The sequence below is a fragment of the Melanostigma gelatinosum genome (assembly GCF_949748355.1).
Source record: "Melanostigma gelatinosum genome assembly, chromosome: 18".
NCBI classification, from domain to species: domain Eukaryota; kingdom Metazoa; phylum Chordata; class Actinopteri; order Perciformes; family Zoarcidae; genus Melanostigma; species Melanostigma gelatinosum.
In genome coordinates this window covers 5,405,147-5,420,720 of record NC_136651.1, presented here as the reverse complement: position 1 = coordinate 5,420,720, position 15,574 = coordinate 5,405,147, and the positions used below count along the sequence as shown (strand labels likewise).

The following is a 15,574-nucleotide window of genomic DNA, read 5'->3' as shown; positions in this document are numbered from 1 at the left end:
ATGAACGCTGTACACATAGTTTTTAGTTTTGTCCTACTTTGTTATTGAAAAGTTAACCCCTCCTAATGAATGTGTCGCTCCTCCTGAACAATTAAATACATAATTAAATGTATACCAGATACAGAGCTTAACTAACCACCTGTGTCCACGTCGCAACACTTTCTTTTTTTTGGTTAGCGGTACTAAACAGATGCTTTTGAGAAAAGATGTTGTTGCTAGGCAACTACTGAAACCCCCATCTGATGCTTGAACCTCATTTGCTAAAAGAATTATTTTTTCAACTGAAAGAGTTTTGTCCTCTTAATTTCAAACAAGAACAAATTAAATTAGCCACCATGAACGGATCCACAACAGTTTGGTGCATCTTCATCTCACACGGAGACACAAAGTATGTGACAAATAAGAAAACAAGGGTACGAATAATCTTCTTCTTTTATTGATCTATTCTAATATATATAATATGTTCAAAAGTAAAAAGACCTAGCAGTGTCTTTTGCTTATTTTAGCCCATGTCCTACAAACCATGTGTACTTTACATTGCTGCTGATCATGATGAGGTCTGAATGTCTATTTATTTATTTTGAAAATCAAACATTTGCAGGGACCTCCAATGTGCGTTTGTGCTTGGTAATCTATGGTGATCATCATGTCTGCTTTCTTCATATGTTCTTTTAAGCGTTGTAGTTGTGTTGTGGTTGCATCTGAAAGTGCAACCTGGATTGAAAAGTCTGCACTGCATTGAAATGCAAAAATAAAAGCAGCTGTAGTCACTGATGGCTTACAAATGTCAAGCCAGTAGTCTTCATTTTCATACCATGTGAAAATGAATGGCTGGCAGACGAGATGAAAATGTACAGCACGATGCCACGCTTTCAGAAAAGGTCAATACGATGTGAAATGTAAGTCATTGGCAGTAATTCAACTAAAACATGTAAAATGATATGGGCAACAGAAATCCACCTCATGATCCAGGCACAGGAGCAATCGTTGCACATTACAGTACAATACTCAAGCAACAGGTTATGTCTATGAACATTACAGCGAAATGGTAAGGCTGTCTTGTTACTATAGTTACAAAGCCACGGTTCAAAGAAAAACCTCCCCTTGCATACTTTGCTATGATTGCAGTGTTCAATTATGTGCAAAACGTAACCAGAAACTACCTGAAGTATTTACTGCGTTGACATTGTTCTTCACACGCTGTATCAAAACTGAGAAAGTAAATTCATATGCATTGATTATGGAGGCAGAAGCCAGTCTGTTGCCATTTATAGAGATTTAGTCGAAACTTGCACTGAGGATGTAAAAGTCAATTCCTTCAAGACCGAGGGAGCAGCATCTTGGATTGTTTTATAAATCAATCAATCAAATCCCTTTTATTTTGCTAAATGAAGCTGCTGCTGAGATGTGGCGCCATTTAAAGTGTTCTTAGATGGCGGTTCACCCCAAAATATAATCGCATATTTTTCCTCTTACCTGTTGTGCTATTTACCAATCTAGATTGTTTTCATGTGAATTTTCTAGTTTTGGAGATATCGACGATCGAGATGTCTGCCCTTCTCCAATATAATGGGACTGTTTTCCTTTCAACGATAGTTCCCGCAGGAAACTGCTCACAACAAAGACTGTGGATTATCGCCAGTTGCCGGGTCATGATTTTGGAAAGAGACATTGCTGTTGAGTTTTTCAAATCAACTTTTTTGGCCCTTTGAGCATTACAAGCCAAGACAATTACATCATGTTGAAGAGAAGGCAGAGATCTCTGCAGACAATATCTCCCAAACTCGGCAAAACAATCTAGATCGATAAATACGACTACAGGTAAGAGGAAAATGTCTTTTTGAATTTAGGGTGAACTGTCCCTTTTTTTTTTAATGGAACGGGGACACAAAATAGTGCAAAGGAACGAAACCGCCAGAAGTAATATCATCCCTCTGTATAGATGCAGGAGATCTGGCTTGTGCAGTGGTCCACCCCACTGAAGAAGTCCCTTCCATGCAGTTCTTGATCAGGAGCCACATCCTGTGCTTCACTGTGGACATCAAATCCTGCAGATGCGCCTGCAGCCACACACACACACACACACACGCATGTATGCACACAGAGAGAGTTGTAAGATCCGATGGCAATAAAGTGCTCATGTTTGATATCTTAGTCTGGACACTCATTTCATTAACTGTAATGCAGGACAGAGACGTTTGTAAGGTGGCCACCCCATTGGGATGATTGGCTGCTGGAGCGAGGCTGTCACCAAAGGCATCAACGTGCATCAGGTGACTTGAGCTGGTCCGTGCTGCGATCCTGCCATATTGTGGAGGAGAATATATCATTGTAATCTGCCCTGAGAGCTCGATGAGGAAAATGTAACAGCTTCACTCTTTTATCCACATCGTAGAGAACAACTCAATTAAAGTCTGAAGTTTGTCTCCTTATATCACACATTCCTGTAGAAAAGTAACATTAGACCTCATGAATTCATCTTTTCAAACCCTGTCTTTATTTCAGTAACGGATAAAACTGCAGTGCGTGTTTCTGAAAACCTTGTCAACACCACGGTGGCTCTCAAGTCCGCGGGGAAAAGAAGTGATATCTATTTAAAGGTACATAGAGTGGAGTTGCCTGATTCTGTCTGACAAGAAAAAACACCAGCCACCTGCTACACATCAGAAAGATATAATAATTAATGTGCATGTCAAAAGAAATCACTTCAGATTGTCAAATCGCTCAGACATTTACTAATAGGCTCTTCAGATGTGAAACATACACTATTAACCCTTTTTCAGAAGCACAACTGTATTCACATCGATTTGGCAATAAGATGATTCACCTCCGAGTACCTGGATCGTGCTCTGCCATATCAGGGGGCTGGCTGGGCTGCTTCAGATCTCGCTTGTTCTGTAGGGATGTCCCATTGGGAGGATGAGGGAGGCAGGTGGGAGGGCAAGGCCCGCACCGGCCCCCGGGGAGGAGCTGGTGAGGGGAGGGATCAACAAACCTGAAATATTTCAGACTGAATTAATAACGTTGCTTGTTGAACAAAGAAAAAGAACAATGTGGGTTTTTATTATTAAAAAATGAAACTAATTATTACTTATTTACATACTGTGAACCGTGCAGTAACATCCAAAATAATGTTAATAATGTAGATATTGTAGTTTTGAGCGGCGTTTCATGATTCAAATGTATAAGGTATATTTGAGGCTGGATTACATTGTCCTGTATATGGTGTATGTTATATTTTTTAATATAAAAATATTTCTAAATATTTCTCACATTAAAATCTATAACCCACTGAATGGAATCAAGGTTTATAGAATATTCCGCCTTAAGGAGTCAGTATTTTCGCACGGGTAAAGTACTGAAATGCAATGCATTCTACAGGTGTTGCCTTTGTTGTGCGCATCCTCTATGTTATATATGAATCAGTGTATGATGGGTAAAGAACAAAGTCAGGCAACATCATTTTTGTCTCTATAAAGATGTAATGGAATCATCTAAATGTAAAGACATAATAATAATGCATTTTATTTGTAATGCACTTTTCATTTAAAAAAAATCTCAGAGTGCCACAGAGCCAGTACATAGTAAAAACATAGTAAAAAGCAGAGTTAAAACAGTTTAAAAAAAAATAAAATAAAAACCAGTGAATGAGCAGAAACACAAAAGAAATAACTGAAGACATAACATCACGATTAAAGGCTCTCATTTTATGTTTTAAACCACTTTTCTGTGAAAGAAATCAAAAACATCCCCCTGCATCACCGTTTAACCAAACTTCAACTAGAATGTTTTGGCAAACATTGCACTTAAACAAACTGTATTTTTCCAATTCCACCACTTTCACACAAACGCATGATGACCAGTTAGACTGCATAAAAAGCATTCATTAATCCTTCATGCGGGAATGACCAGGTGACGGTTTCACACAGCCTGTGTTCATTTGACACACACTTCAGCAACCATTTGCATTAGATACACCAGTCATCATTCATGATTGTCCTCAGGCAATTCTTTACTCGCTTGAATGACGCGGATGAGATGCACAACATTACCCGTATTTGAAAGAACCACTTAATAGAACGCAGAAGGCTCCCTCGATCAACTTTTTCTGCTTTTCTGCACGTAATGAGGAGAGAATTACAGCTTTCATATTTTCTGCTGTATGTATATGTTCGGCGGCGTATTGCTGCCACGCCAGAAACAAAAAAACAGATCAGTGTAACGTTATCGTGTGATATTTTTAAAATGTTAAATCAAGGTTTTTTTTCACATTATTACAACGTATAAACTCATCACATTATACATGTCTTGTTTTAACAATATACTATTAATCTCGTACACGATAACTTATTGTTACAACATAAAAGTTTCACGCTAAAACATGGTCTCTGGTGCTCATTGTAACAACATTAAGAAAATCAAGAACATTATTTCAGATTGATTTAACAGATTGTTAAATACAGCGGATTAAACTAGTAAATGTAAATATTGTTAGTGACCATGGGAGCTGACACCCCTGCTGTTAGGTTTGGCCAAGTAACACTTTTGCATGTCTACTTGCCAACAACAAGAATACTGAAGGAGCCAGAGTTTGTTGACAATATGCAAGGACTGAATGGGAACCAAGAAGAATCCCAGAACAGTGTACTGAAAATGGCAACAATGCTTTTACAATCAATTTAACGTTCTAAAAAATAAATTACAGCGTCTCTCTTCTCACACTGGACCTTTTTTTTTTAAATGGTATTTTTTAGATTCTATGTTTCACTTATTGAATTCCTTAGCCGCTCTTGTCGGTGGCTATAGCATCCTTTTTAATGCCAGCAGTCAAGACCAATGAGCCAAGGCAAGGGCTGCTTTCGCAGGCCAATTGTCCTCCCGGAACCCTGCAGTGAATGCTTTGGCCTGCTGCTGATATGAGAACAATCCCAACCAGTGAGGAGCCATGAGCATCTGGCTGCTCAGAGCGACGGAAATACTTCATCACATGCTTTTGAAGTCCGTAGATGAAGGGGTGTTTTTCCTATGGATTGACCAGGGGAATGAGTTGCTGGCTGTCCCAAACCTGTAAAGCCTCTTCCCAGCCACAGCACACCCTGAAAACCAAAAAAAAAACCCCAGCTAGACTCTTTTATCAGGGTAGAAAACAGCGCTTTCTCTTAAACTGATTATTCTAATTATGAGTTTATAGTCTCGCCGCCATGACAACCAATGTTTAAGTTGATTCAGATCATCAAAAGGGAGAAAAAAAAGATGTGTGACGCATTTAAATCAGTCATGGTTAAAGTTCTTACTGTGTCAATGGGAATACAACATCAAAAGAAAATACCAGTTGGCTAACGGCTATAACTGTTGCTGCTGATGGTTGTATTCCACAGCTTTGTCTTTTTTACTTTTGAATGGGCATGTGCACGCTTTTAGTGACATTTTTCCCCGTAAAATGTAGTTGGAATTCCTGTCCTATTGTGGGATATGAATGCATGGATTGATGAATCGTAAAGTGGCTTGAATGTTTTATCTTAAATGACAAAAATCCCCGGTACCTGTATTCATCTTGTAAGGAGCACAACCGAGCCAGGTGAGGATTGCTGGAGGAGTCTCGTCCCTGTGGAGCAGCTGAGGAACAGGGAAGATAAGACACTTCAGGGCTGTCCACCACGGCCTAAATCGAATGGATAAACCTATTGTGTGCACATGGTTGCAAGGGGATGTGCTAAAGTCTCTCGTTTTCACATCAAACGCATATTAATGCAAAGAGCCAGAACTTACCCAGACCAGAATATGACTCGTGGGATGCGCAAGGCGGAGAGTTGAAGTGTATCCTCGCCAGTGGAGAGAGGCTTGGTTGCAGAGGGTGGATGGTTAAACAGTCTGTCACTTGAGTCACATCAGCAGTGGATTTCATCTAGGAACATGGCACATAATCCATAACAGCAGTGGACAAAATGCATACAGCGAGGGTATTCTGGAAGAAGTATGATAATTCAACTGTGATTGTTCTATCTAGATTCTAGAATATTACTTCTGTCACACCTTTATCATGAATAGTGCCTTTGTGCTTTGATGCTGTGCTCTGCATCTATTTTTTTATTTGGATATAAGGGCTATAGCAGAATACATGCCAGCCAAAAATAGTATCAAACAACATGAACATCTGAAGGATAATTGCTTCAAAGCTTGATGTATACCATCAGAACTATTTCTGATATTATTACACAAGGAACTACTAATAGACAGTATAAATGTTAGAATTCTGCAGTAAAGAAACTAATATATAACGCATTCAATCTTGAGAAGCATCAGTTGAATCCCAATTACTATAAACATGTTTATTTTAGGTTTAGACAAGAGAAGTCGTGCATGTGGGAGACTTTGTAAAATGTCACCTTTTTTATTAACTACCCACCTTCTTTGTATCTATGGTGACATCACCCTCAGTAAGAGCTAAAGAGAATACTTCTGACACACACACACACACACACACACACACACATGTAGCAATCTGAACTGAAGCGCTGCATGGCCATAATGTGAATCTTTAAAATGGACTCAACCTTCGTGGAAAATAAAGGAGGTGAAAACGGGACAAAGATCCGACAAACAACATAATTATGTGTATTTTTCTGCAACCGAGCTCAGTGTGAGGGCACGTGGATGTATTTTCATCTGACTGCAATGCCGTTAAAGTAAATGAGGTGAACAGTTAAGTTAGTGTTAAAGAGAGTGGGATGGAGAGCACATCACAGAGACTATAATGCACAATACTGTCCGCTAATTATAGAAAAGAAAGCATAATGACATGATGGGTTGATATACATTTTCTTTTGTTTATCGGTGTCTACTTTCAATCATCACTAATGAGATTTGGCCTAATGTCTTTTACAAATCCTTTTTTTTATTTTTTTTTGGAAGACAGCTCACATGTTCTTTCAGTTGTGTACGTGATACGTTTTTCATTAAAATACATTCTCAAGAACAATAGTGCTTGGGAAAAATCGAGTGAGTTGTGTTACAGCACACACTGCAGTCTGTACCTTCTTCCGTAACTGCCGTTCTTTAGTCGAGTGGGATTTCACGTGTTTCCTCAAGGAGCTGGGGTCAGTGTAACGCTTTGCACAGCCAGGCACCTGGCAGGTATATGGCTTCTGTACAACCACACACATGTGAAAACTTGTCGGACTCCACTTGGAGGCAAAAACACACACATAAGCTTTGAGATCCCATCGATTATTGAGCGTGTTTTGTGCAAAGGCTGCCACTCACTGTGTCCAGGTGTGTACGCTGGTGCTTAGCTCTGTCACTTGAGTTGCTGAACGCCTTGTGACATCCTGGGTGCTGACACATGTAGGGTTTCTCCCCCGTGTGGCTACGCAGGTGGATCTTCAGATTTTCTAGTCGAGAGAAAGCCTTCTTGCAGCCCTCGAACTGTAACCGCATACAAACACAGCAAACGTTGTCTAAGCAGGACATCGCTATCAGGTTGCCAAAAATGTATTTCTACTCCATTTAAAACAGGCCTGGGGGGGCCAATGAGGCGTTTGACTGCTGACTCCCTCCAGTGCAATATCCAATATAAGCTCTGCAATTATCTCCAACATGATGTTTCACATATACCTGGAGCTATGAGCTTATTAGCTGAAAGCCGCTGCAGACAAAGGCCTGCTGACCTCAGTGTGTGGGAGGGAGGGAAAGAGGGAATATAGAGAACCTTTTGAATGGATACAATTACTGCCATTTAGTCTCAACTGGCACTAATGTAAGTCCTGACTGCTCACTGCTGCAGTATGTTCGTGATTGACAGGCGAGTATATTGTGAGCATGTAACTTGATTGTACACTTAGGACACAGAGCACACCACCCTATGAAGAGGAGATATTCTACTTTACAAACCTAACACTGGTAATTGAAGCTAGCTTAATTAACCGATTTTATTAAAAGAAGGAATCAGTTAACTTATGATGCTTAACTCCATCAACAAGCACTCTCTCTTTCTGTGCACAAGACAAAAATAACTAATTAAATGGTTGCTGCTCTTGAACCGTTTTGATTATCACAAAGTCAAAATTGGTCAACATGATACTCAACCAAATGAGAAAGAAGCAAAAAATATGGTAGAAATACATGGTTCTATTTTTCTTATTCTTTTTCTGTTTTGTTTGCACTCTTGTTATGAAAGACGCAGTGTCTGTCACACACAGAACTATGAGGCTTTGTGCTTTCAAAAATGTATATTTTCTCAAAATTGAGGATTCAACTTCGGGGTTTTAATTGCAACACTTTCAAATGCGAGAGAGTCATTTTACTTCCCTGCTGTTTAAAATATATATATACACAAATATCATATTCTCAAAGACACAGTTCTGATAGTTGTGTGTCACCAGCAGGGGGCAGTGTTCATACACACATCACTGTTCTGTCATTTGTGTGTTGAATCCATCTTGCATCCCCTTGACAGAGAGAGAGAGAGAGAGAGAGAGAGAGAGAGAGAGAGAGAGAGAGAGAGAGAGAGAGAGAGAGAGAGAGAGAGAGAGAGAGAGAGAGAGAGAGAGAGAGAGAGAGAGAGAGAGAGAGAGAGAGAGAGAGAGAGAGAGAGAGAGAGAGAGAGAGAGAGAGAGAGAGAGAGACTTTAGTGCTTAATATGTCTGTCCACTTTGTGAGACCAGGACTTTACGCCTCTCTTCCTGATCACAGGGGGGTTGGAATGTGATTGCTCGGCTTTATGGAGAAAATCACACAGACCATGACCAATTTTGTTATTTGTTCCTCAAAGACTAGATTCCTGACATACTGATACCTCTCAGTCATCACTGCCAAAGTCCAATCAAAATGTCTCTGCCCGTTTATGGTTAACCAACAACATTCCTCTGCATTCCACATATAATTACCACACAGCTATCTCCTGACATCTATTCTTCAATTGAACTTGGAAATAAAAAAAATGTCACATTTATTTTTTTTACCAAACTTTGTTTTAAAGCAAAGATATTGGCACAATTTAATGTTATGACAATTATTGTTGAATGTTAAACGGTTGGTGGTTGTATTCTGGACATTTTTTATAAAAGCGTAAGATCTAGATTTACCAGCACTGAATATGAAGGATTATTAAAAATGTTGTCAAAGCCAATCGATTTAATTGAAAGATGAACATTTTAGAGAAGCACAAAATGACAAATGCGTCTCATAACCCCTACTCACCATTTCACGTTCCAATACTGGTCTACTGTGATAAATGCTCCTTAATAGGGGGATGGTCTTGCAAAGTTGACCAATCCTTAGTTTAAATTCTGAGCTAGACTACCACAAAAAAAAGCAGACGATGATAAATAAGTCTTTCAGAAGCAAAGTGGTCAGGCAAGTGAGAACCAGCATAAAGCTAAAAGACCCCAGGCCTAGCCAGGGTTGGGTGACTGTGTAATTCTCTTTCTCTGTCTCATAAAGCTCTCATGAAGCGCCGAGGGCTTTTTTAGTTTTGTCGTGAGGGACGTTTGGGCTGAAAAGAAGCAGCATGGCTCCTCGGTGTAGATCAGTGTTGCGGCCAGCTTCTGACAGGCCCTGGCAGGTACTCATGCCCTGGCTGAACAATGGCAGCGGCTGTCTGTGCCAGCAGAGTCTGTCCAATGCCCAGTCTTAGCATGAGGTCAATTCACTCTGGACTCCACTCTTCCCTGTTTCACAAGTGATGTTTCTACCCTCTTTGCGCTTTCCTTATCCTGTGTATATATATTTATATATATATATTTTTAAACTTTTCATTCCTTCTCTCCAGTGACTCGTACATTCCTGGAGGGGTGTTAAATGAGAAATATTAGTTTTGCCACAACTACTCAAAGTGTGGGACAAAGTTACAACCTCGAAGATCTATTTTTTTCTTTTTGGGCGGCACCACGCTAAGTGGTAATTTCAGGCGTGTTTATTGGATCTCACTTCTCAGAGATCCAAACCGTGTCATCTTTTAATAATAATTAAAATATTATACTGTACGTCCTGCTGATGCAAAATATTTCATTAGTGTGCCGTGGACCGAATCATCATTGTTACTTCATTAGGCGATAGATTGTGACTTAACAGATATTTATTGAAATGAAAAATCTTTGACATACTTTAATATGTAGCACACGATCAGTTTGCTGTCACAATTTTAGAAACCACCACGTGGGACTGTTCATGGAACAGAGGAGGGAGTTCAGCGTTCTGGATCAATAAGCGGCTTTGTTTACGAAAGCCAAATAATGACCTAGCTGTGATGTGAAAGTGTATTCCAGATACTAAAGCACTATTTTCTTTGGTTAGCTCCCTCAAAGCTATAAGGATGTTGTGAAATCGAATCAGACCTGAGTTTCAGTGTTCACAAGGCTTGAATTACAAGCTGCTCATGTACGGCAATTTAGTGGATTAGCAGTGAACTCCTGTTTCATTTTCACCATACTGGTGCAAATGCACTGATTGATCAAAGCATTATTCGTGACTCATTCTGAAAGAAGATGAAGTACATTTTGACCAACTTTGCCAACAACTGAAGGTTGAATTATTGTTTTACTGAACAAGCAGTATATTTAGAATTCAGTAAAAACACAATTTACTCATTACGACTTCAATTAATTGAGTGGATGTTTTTTTGTGTTGGAGTAGAAGTAAAAAAACACGCCAGCCACAATGTACAAGCTAATAGCACAGAATGACATTAAAAGATTTAAAATCATAATTAACATGCTGACCCACAATGACCGAAGGAATCTCTTGTTTGGGTTTTAAGTTCACTCTGTGCTTTTAAAACGTCATATGTTTAAATCACAGTGACAGACTGGTGAGTTGAGAATATGTTAACAAACAGCTGCATCCTCATTCAACGGATCTGTGAGACGACAGGTACACGCCTGGGCCTGCCCTAGATGTTCACTTTGTAACAAGAGCTTCCCTATTGTTCTGCTGCAGCCTCGCACTTTACCATGCACCAGTTTATTCACCTGCCAATCATTTCCCAAGGAAATCGTGAGTGCTGCATCTTGACTTGAGGACTCAAGTGCTTTTAGCTTTTCTAACTGTGAAATTCTGAGTTTTCATGGCTCGCATTTCTATCGTTGAAGCGCAACTTCATCTCAAAGGGAGTACATGTAAACACATTAACATACTCGTGCAAAGATATATGAAAATACTCATGTAAAGAAAGACAAAGCCTGCACTCTTGATATAATGTCCAAAGTGCAGGAAAGATAACTGTAGTGTGCTTGGCCTTTCTCTCTTTCCCCAGAATAAGCCGGTCCCATATTTACTATACCACAAATACAAGTGCCACTTTGTTACAATTCTGTTTATGGCAATAGGTTGTGACCATGAATACTTGTTGAATGATTACATGGAACACAGACCCATCCAACGTTTGCAGCCCCATGGCAACAGAGCGGGCTTCAACTAATAAGTGAGTATTTTGGTACCAAAGGTCGACTGCAGGTATGCACGGCGTTAATAACTGACTTGTTGAAAGCAGCGACATGAGGCATGTTTTGCGAGTGGTTTGTCAATTACTCATCTAAGTCTGCGGTATTTTCCCGGTGGGAGTGACAAAAAACAAAAACAAAGGAGGGAATTCATAGTTGTGGACTGGCCATACATATTTTTTTAGCCATTCTAGCTGCATGGCTCCATGAACAGGTGAGCAACAGGATGAATCCCACTGATTTGTGGTGGTCCTCTTGTCATTTATTTTATCACCACCACCACTTTTATTGAAATATTAAAAAGCGATTAGATGGATTGCGATGAAATTTGGTAGAGACATTCATGGCGCCCTTCTGGTGAATTTAAATTACTTAGGTGATCCCCCGGACATTTTATATAACGCCACTATTGGGTTCAAATTATAATTATCTGATTCTTTGGAATGTCATTAGCTTTGCAGCTATTTGGTTATAAAACAGCCTCAGCTGTATTTGTTTATTAGCAACACTAAGCTAACATAGTGAAAATGGAGACCTTGCGCCTGCTTAACATCTGCATATTATGCATTGTCTATGTGAGCATGTTTGCATGCTGACACAAGCATCGAGCTCGGAGTACTGGTGTGTCTTGTTTTTAATAATCCCACATTGATTTTAAAACTCATTAAACTGCAACACAACTGAAACAGCTCATCGACATTGGACAAACAAAGCGACCATTTCATCAATAATCCGCCCCATGGATGAATGCCAACTCTCTGGCCACAGATGCAGACCTGTAGATATCCAGACTATGGGGGCATCGCCTTCCCAGAACGGCGGCCAAGTTTGTCAGACGGTGGCCTGGCAGGACCCCTGCAGCTGACACTGCTGCCCACTGGAGAGCCATGGTGCCATGCCAGATCTAAAGTGCGAGGCTTCCTTTGTGCTGATTTAATAACTACATAATTGAGTTAACTCCCATGTCAATTATCACAGCGCTCTGCTAATTACCACATGGCTAAAGTTAAGAGGGGAGAGAGGCCATATTTTTTACCTAAACCGTGGCCATAAACATAGAGCGCACAAAAACAAGTCTGAGGCTTAAAAGCCTTCAGCTAGGTACTGTGGCTTTGAATGGAACATGGAGAATTGGACTCAGTCAGCCCCCGACATTCATCATGTTGCTGCTTTGACTGCAGTCACTCCGTCTTCTCACAACTGAGTAAAAAGATATTCAACTGATTTAGAGAGCCGTGCTGTATTAATGAGGGGAGATATCATACGGGATCTTATTTCTTAGAGGCAGAGAAATATAGTGTGACGATAGATAGATAGATAGATAGATAGATAGATAGATAGATGGATATACTTCTGTAGCATGAGAAGAGACATAGCTGTGATCTACATGGTGTACCGTGCACTTGTTGGGTTTCTCTCCCGAATGGATCCTCATGTGGATAAGAAGCTTGTATCGGGCATTGAAGGCCTTGAGGTTGCGTGGACAGCCCACCCAGTGGCATGTGAAATCCTCAGCATTCCTCTGGTCCACATGTAGCTTTTCTATGTGCTTTACCAGCTCCTCCCTTTGGTCGTAGACTGCACTACAGTCCAACCACCTGCAGCAGTGGGCCCCATAGTCCTCCAGCTCTCCTTCTTCTTCCTCCAGCATAGGGACCTGGGGTAGAAAGTTCACCCCATGCCTGTGATGAGAAGGGGACTTTACTTTACAGCACTGTCTATTGAGGTGGATGTGCTGGTGTGAGTGGTAGGGTGGTGGAGGCCCCTGTGGAATAGCAGCCTCTAGGATAGTAGCCAGCAGGGCTGGCTGTAACTGTGGAGGTGGCAGCAGGTTGTTGGTGGTTTGGCTGCAGCTCTCTGCTCTCTTCTCCAGTGACCCTCCTTCCCCAGGGAGGCACTGCTGGTCCACCACCATGTTAGCCATCTGGCTCTCCAGACCCCCTCCCTCTTCAAGCATCTGCATACGGCCATAATCCGTCTGAGGGGCCAGAGCCTGCGAAGAGCCTGGCATGCTGTAGGGATGGGCGTGGGGGATGCAGCGGCCTCTCACACCCAGGAAGTGACCATAACCTTCAGATTGGACAGGTGAGAGTGTGGGGTGGGAGGCTGGAGAGCTGCGGGAGCCATTGATATAGGCCACAAGTGAAGTAGGTGAGGTGCGTATGATGGAGTTGAAATCAATGCCCATGACATCCGACAAAGGCGACATGGAGAGCGCTCTCTTCTTAGCCCGTGACTGCCTGGGGCTTCCAGCATCACCTGCAAAAAGATACGAGGGCAGCGAGGCGGAGGTGCTGGTGCCACCTGATATGGTCGTGCCGGACATGGCCGTGCCAGGGGGAAGGCTGAGCTGCTCACCTCCTTCGCTGGCCTGGGCGGAGCACTGAGGTAGACCCAGTGGAGGAAGCACACGGTAGCCATACGACCAGTCATGTCTGCCACTAAACATCGACTGTGTTTCAAACAGACTTAGGGTCGTGGATGCCAGGGATTCTCTGGAATGTAAGGATCTGAAACAGATTGTTGTTATCCACTTTAGTATCGCTCTTAAGGTTTCGTGAGCTCATCATCACAATCACATACTTTTATTGATATTGCCCACCTGGCATCAGTGTGGGGAATCTGCACACTGTGTGGATGTGTTGGGGGCTGTGGTGCTGCAGGCCTTGCAGTATACCGTCGGCCTGTGACAACAGTCACGGGGCTGCTGGTCACCGTCAGATTAGCAGCGGCTGGCTGACCAAAGACTTCCATGGTAGGCCCAGACACAGAGCAATCGGCTGGACACAAGCCCAAAATTCAATCAACAGAATATCCATATGGGAGATGCCTTTTGAAAGTATATACGTTACAACAGAGCAACACAACTTTTATCCACTTTCAATAAATCCCTACAGATGAATTCAAAGTATTTACATAAGTACACAATTATTTGGAAAAGACATTACAGTAAAAAATGCAAATAAAAACTCAAACACATCACATTAAGTCTGCTTTAACTAAGGGTTATGCAGCAGATTGTGGAATTCCCCTCACCAACCTGACACTTTCTGCTCTGTTAATCACTAATGAGCTTTTCACCTCCTTCCATTTTTCCTCGGTAGAAAATTTCGGGACAAGCTTTATGCCTGGTTAATTATCAATACATAAGGAACACGACGTTTTGCAAGTCAGTCAGGTTGTGAAGAGCACACTGAGAATAAGTGGAGTATGAAGATGCGATTACTAACTCAGTTGTAGTTTAGTATACATCACAATACTGAAGTATTAAAATACTGTTCTGTGGAGTAAAGTTACACTTGCATTGTACTCACACATCCTGGGTTGATTAGATATTTCTAACCTTTGTTTTTACCTTTGAAGCTGTTGTTAGAGGAGCAGCGTCCCGTCTGTATGGCGGTTGTCACTCTTTTGGTTGTGGGATGATGAGCAGGCACTTGTAGGGATGCAGTCGAAATGTTTAGATGCGTCCCGTTGGTCAACACCTGTCTGCGGAGGCTCAGGGTCGGCAGGACAAGCTGGCCGCCGCTCTGTGTCCCAGAAACAAAGGAGTGGATGGCACCCGTTTTCACTTTCTCCGTGCCCGAGGAGTAACTAAGATCGGCTCGGTGTGGTGAAGGCATGGATATTCTGATGGACGGGGACTGGTGTCCTCTGATCATGCTTAATGATGGGGACACGCTGCAAGGAGACACCAGGAGCTGACAACCCTTTCCACTCATGGCTGGAGCAAAGTCACCAGAAGCTCTGCGTGCAGGAACCTGATTCAAGTTGCTGCAGTTTGCCAAGTTTGCTTCATATCATAATCCACTGCTCACACCTAGGAAATTATTCAAAACAACAACACATAAAGTATGCTGTGATCAAATAAAGGGTACAACAAATACACACTCTTTGTAAAATAAAACCTCAAACCTGGAGAAAACCACTCAACAGCAAGTTAACTGTGTAAAATATGTTTTTCAAAAATAAATATTAACCAACATAAAAGTTGCTTCCGTAAGAAAATATATTTTGTTATGATGACTGCAAGTGAACTAGTCCATGGAAACAGTATAAGGCCAATATTTAAGTTAAAGTTAAGGCAAGTCTATTTGGAAATGAATCCAAGAAGTGCTTCCAAGTGTATCCTCAAA

The 15,574-nt window shown here is 41.3% G+C and overlaps 1 protein-coding gene across 1 annotated transcript; it reads right to left on the bottom strand.

Annotated features, from left to right (window-relative positions):
* Positions 1-1,926: 1,926 nt before the first annotated feature.
* On the bottom strand, positions 1,927-15,160 carry glis3 (GLIS family zinc finger 3; the record flags this gene model as incomplete). The annotated part of the gene is made up of 10 exons (XM_079289803.1): positions 1,927-2,060; positions 2,165-2,341; positions 2,838-2,995; positions 5,544-5,616; positions 5,776-5,905; positions 7,035-7,145; positions 7,264-7,425; positions 12,835-13,948; positions 14,041-14,218; positions 14,794-15,160. 10 exons carry the CDS (start codon positions 15,158-15,160, stop codon positions 1,927-1,929), a joined length of 2,604 nt encoding a protein of 867 aa, XP_079145929.1.
* Between the last annotated feature and the right edge of the window lie 414 nt (positions 15,161-15,574).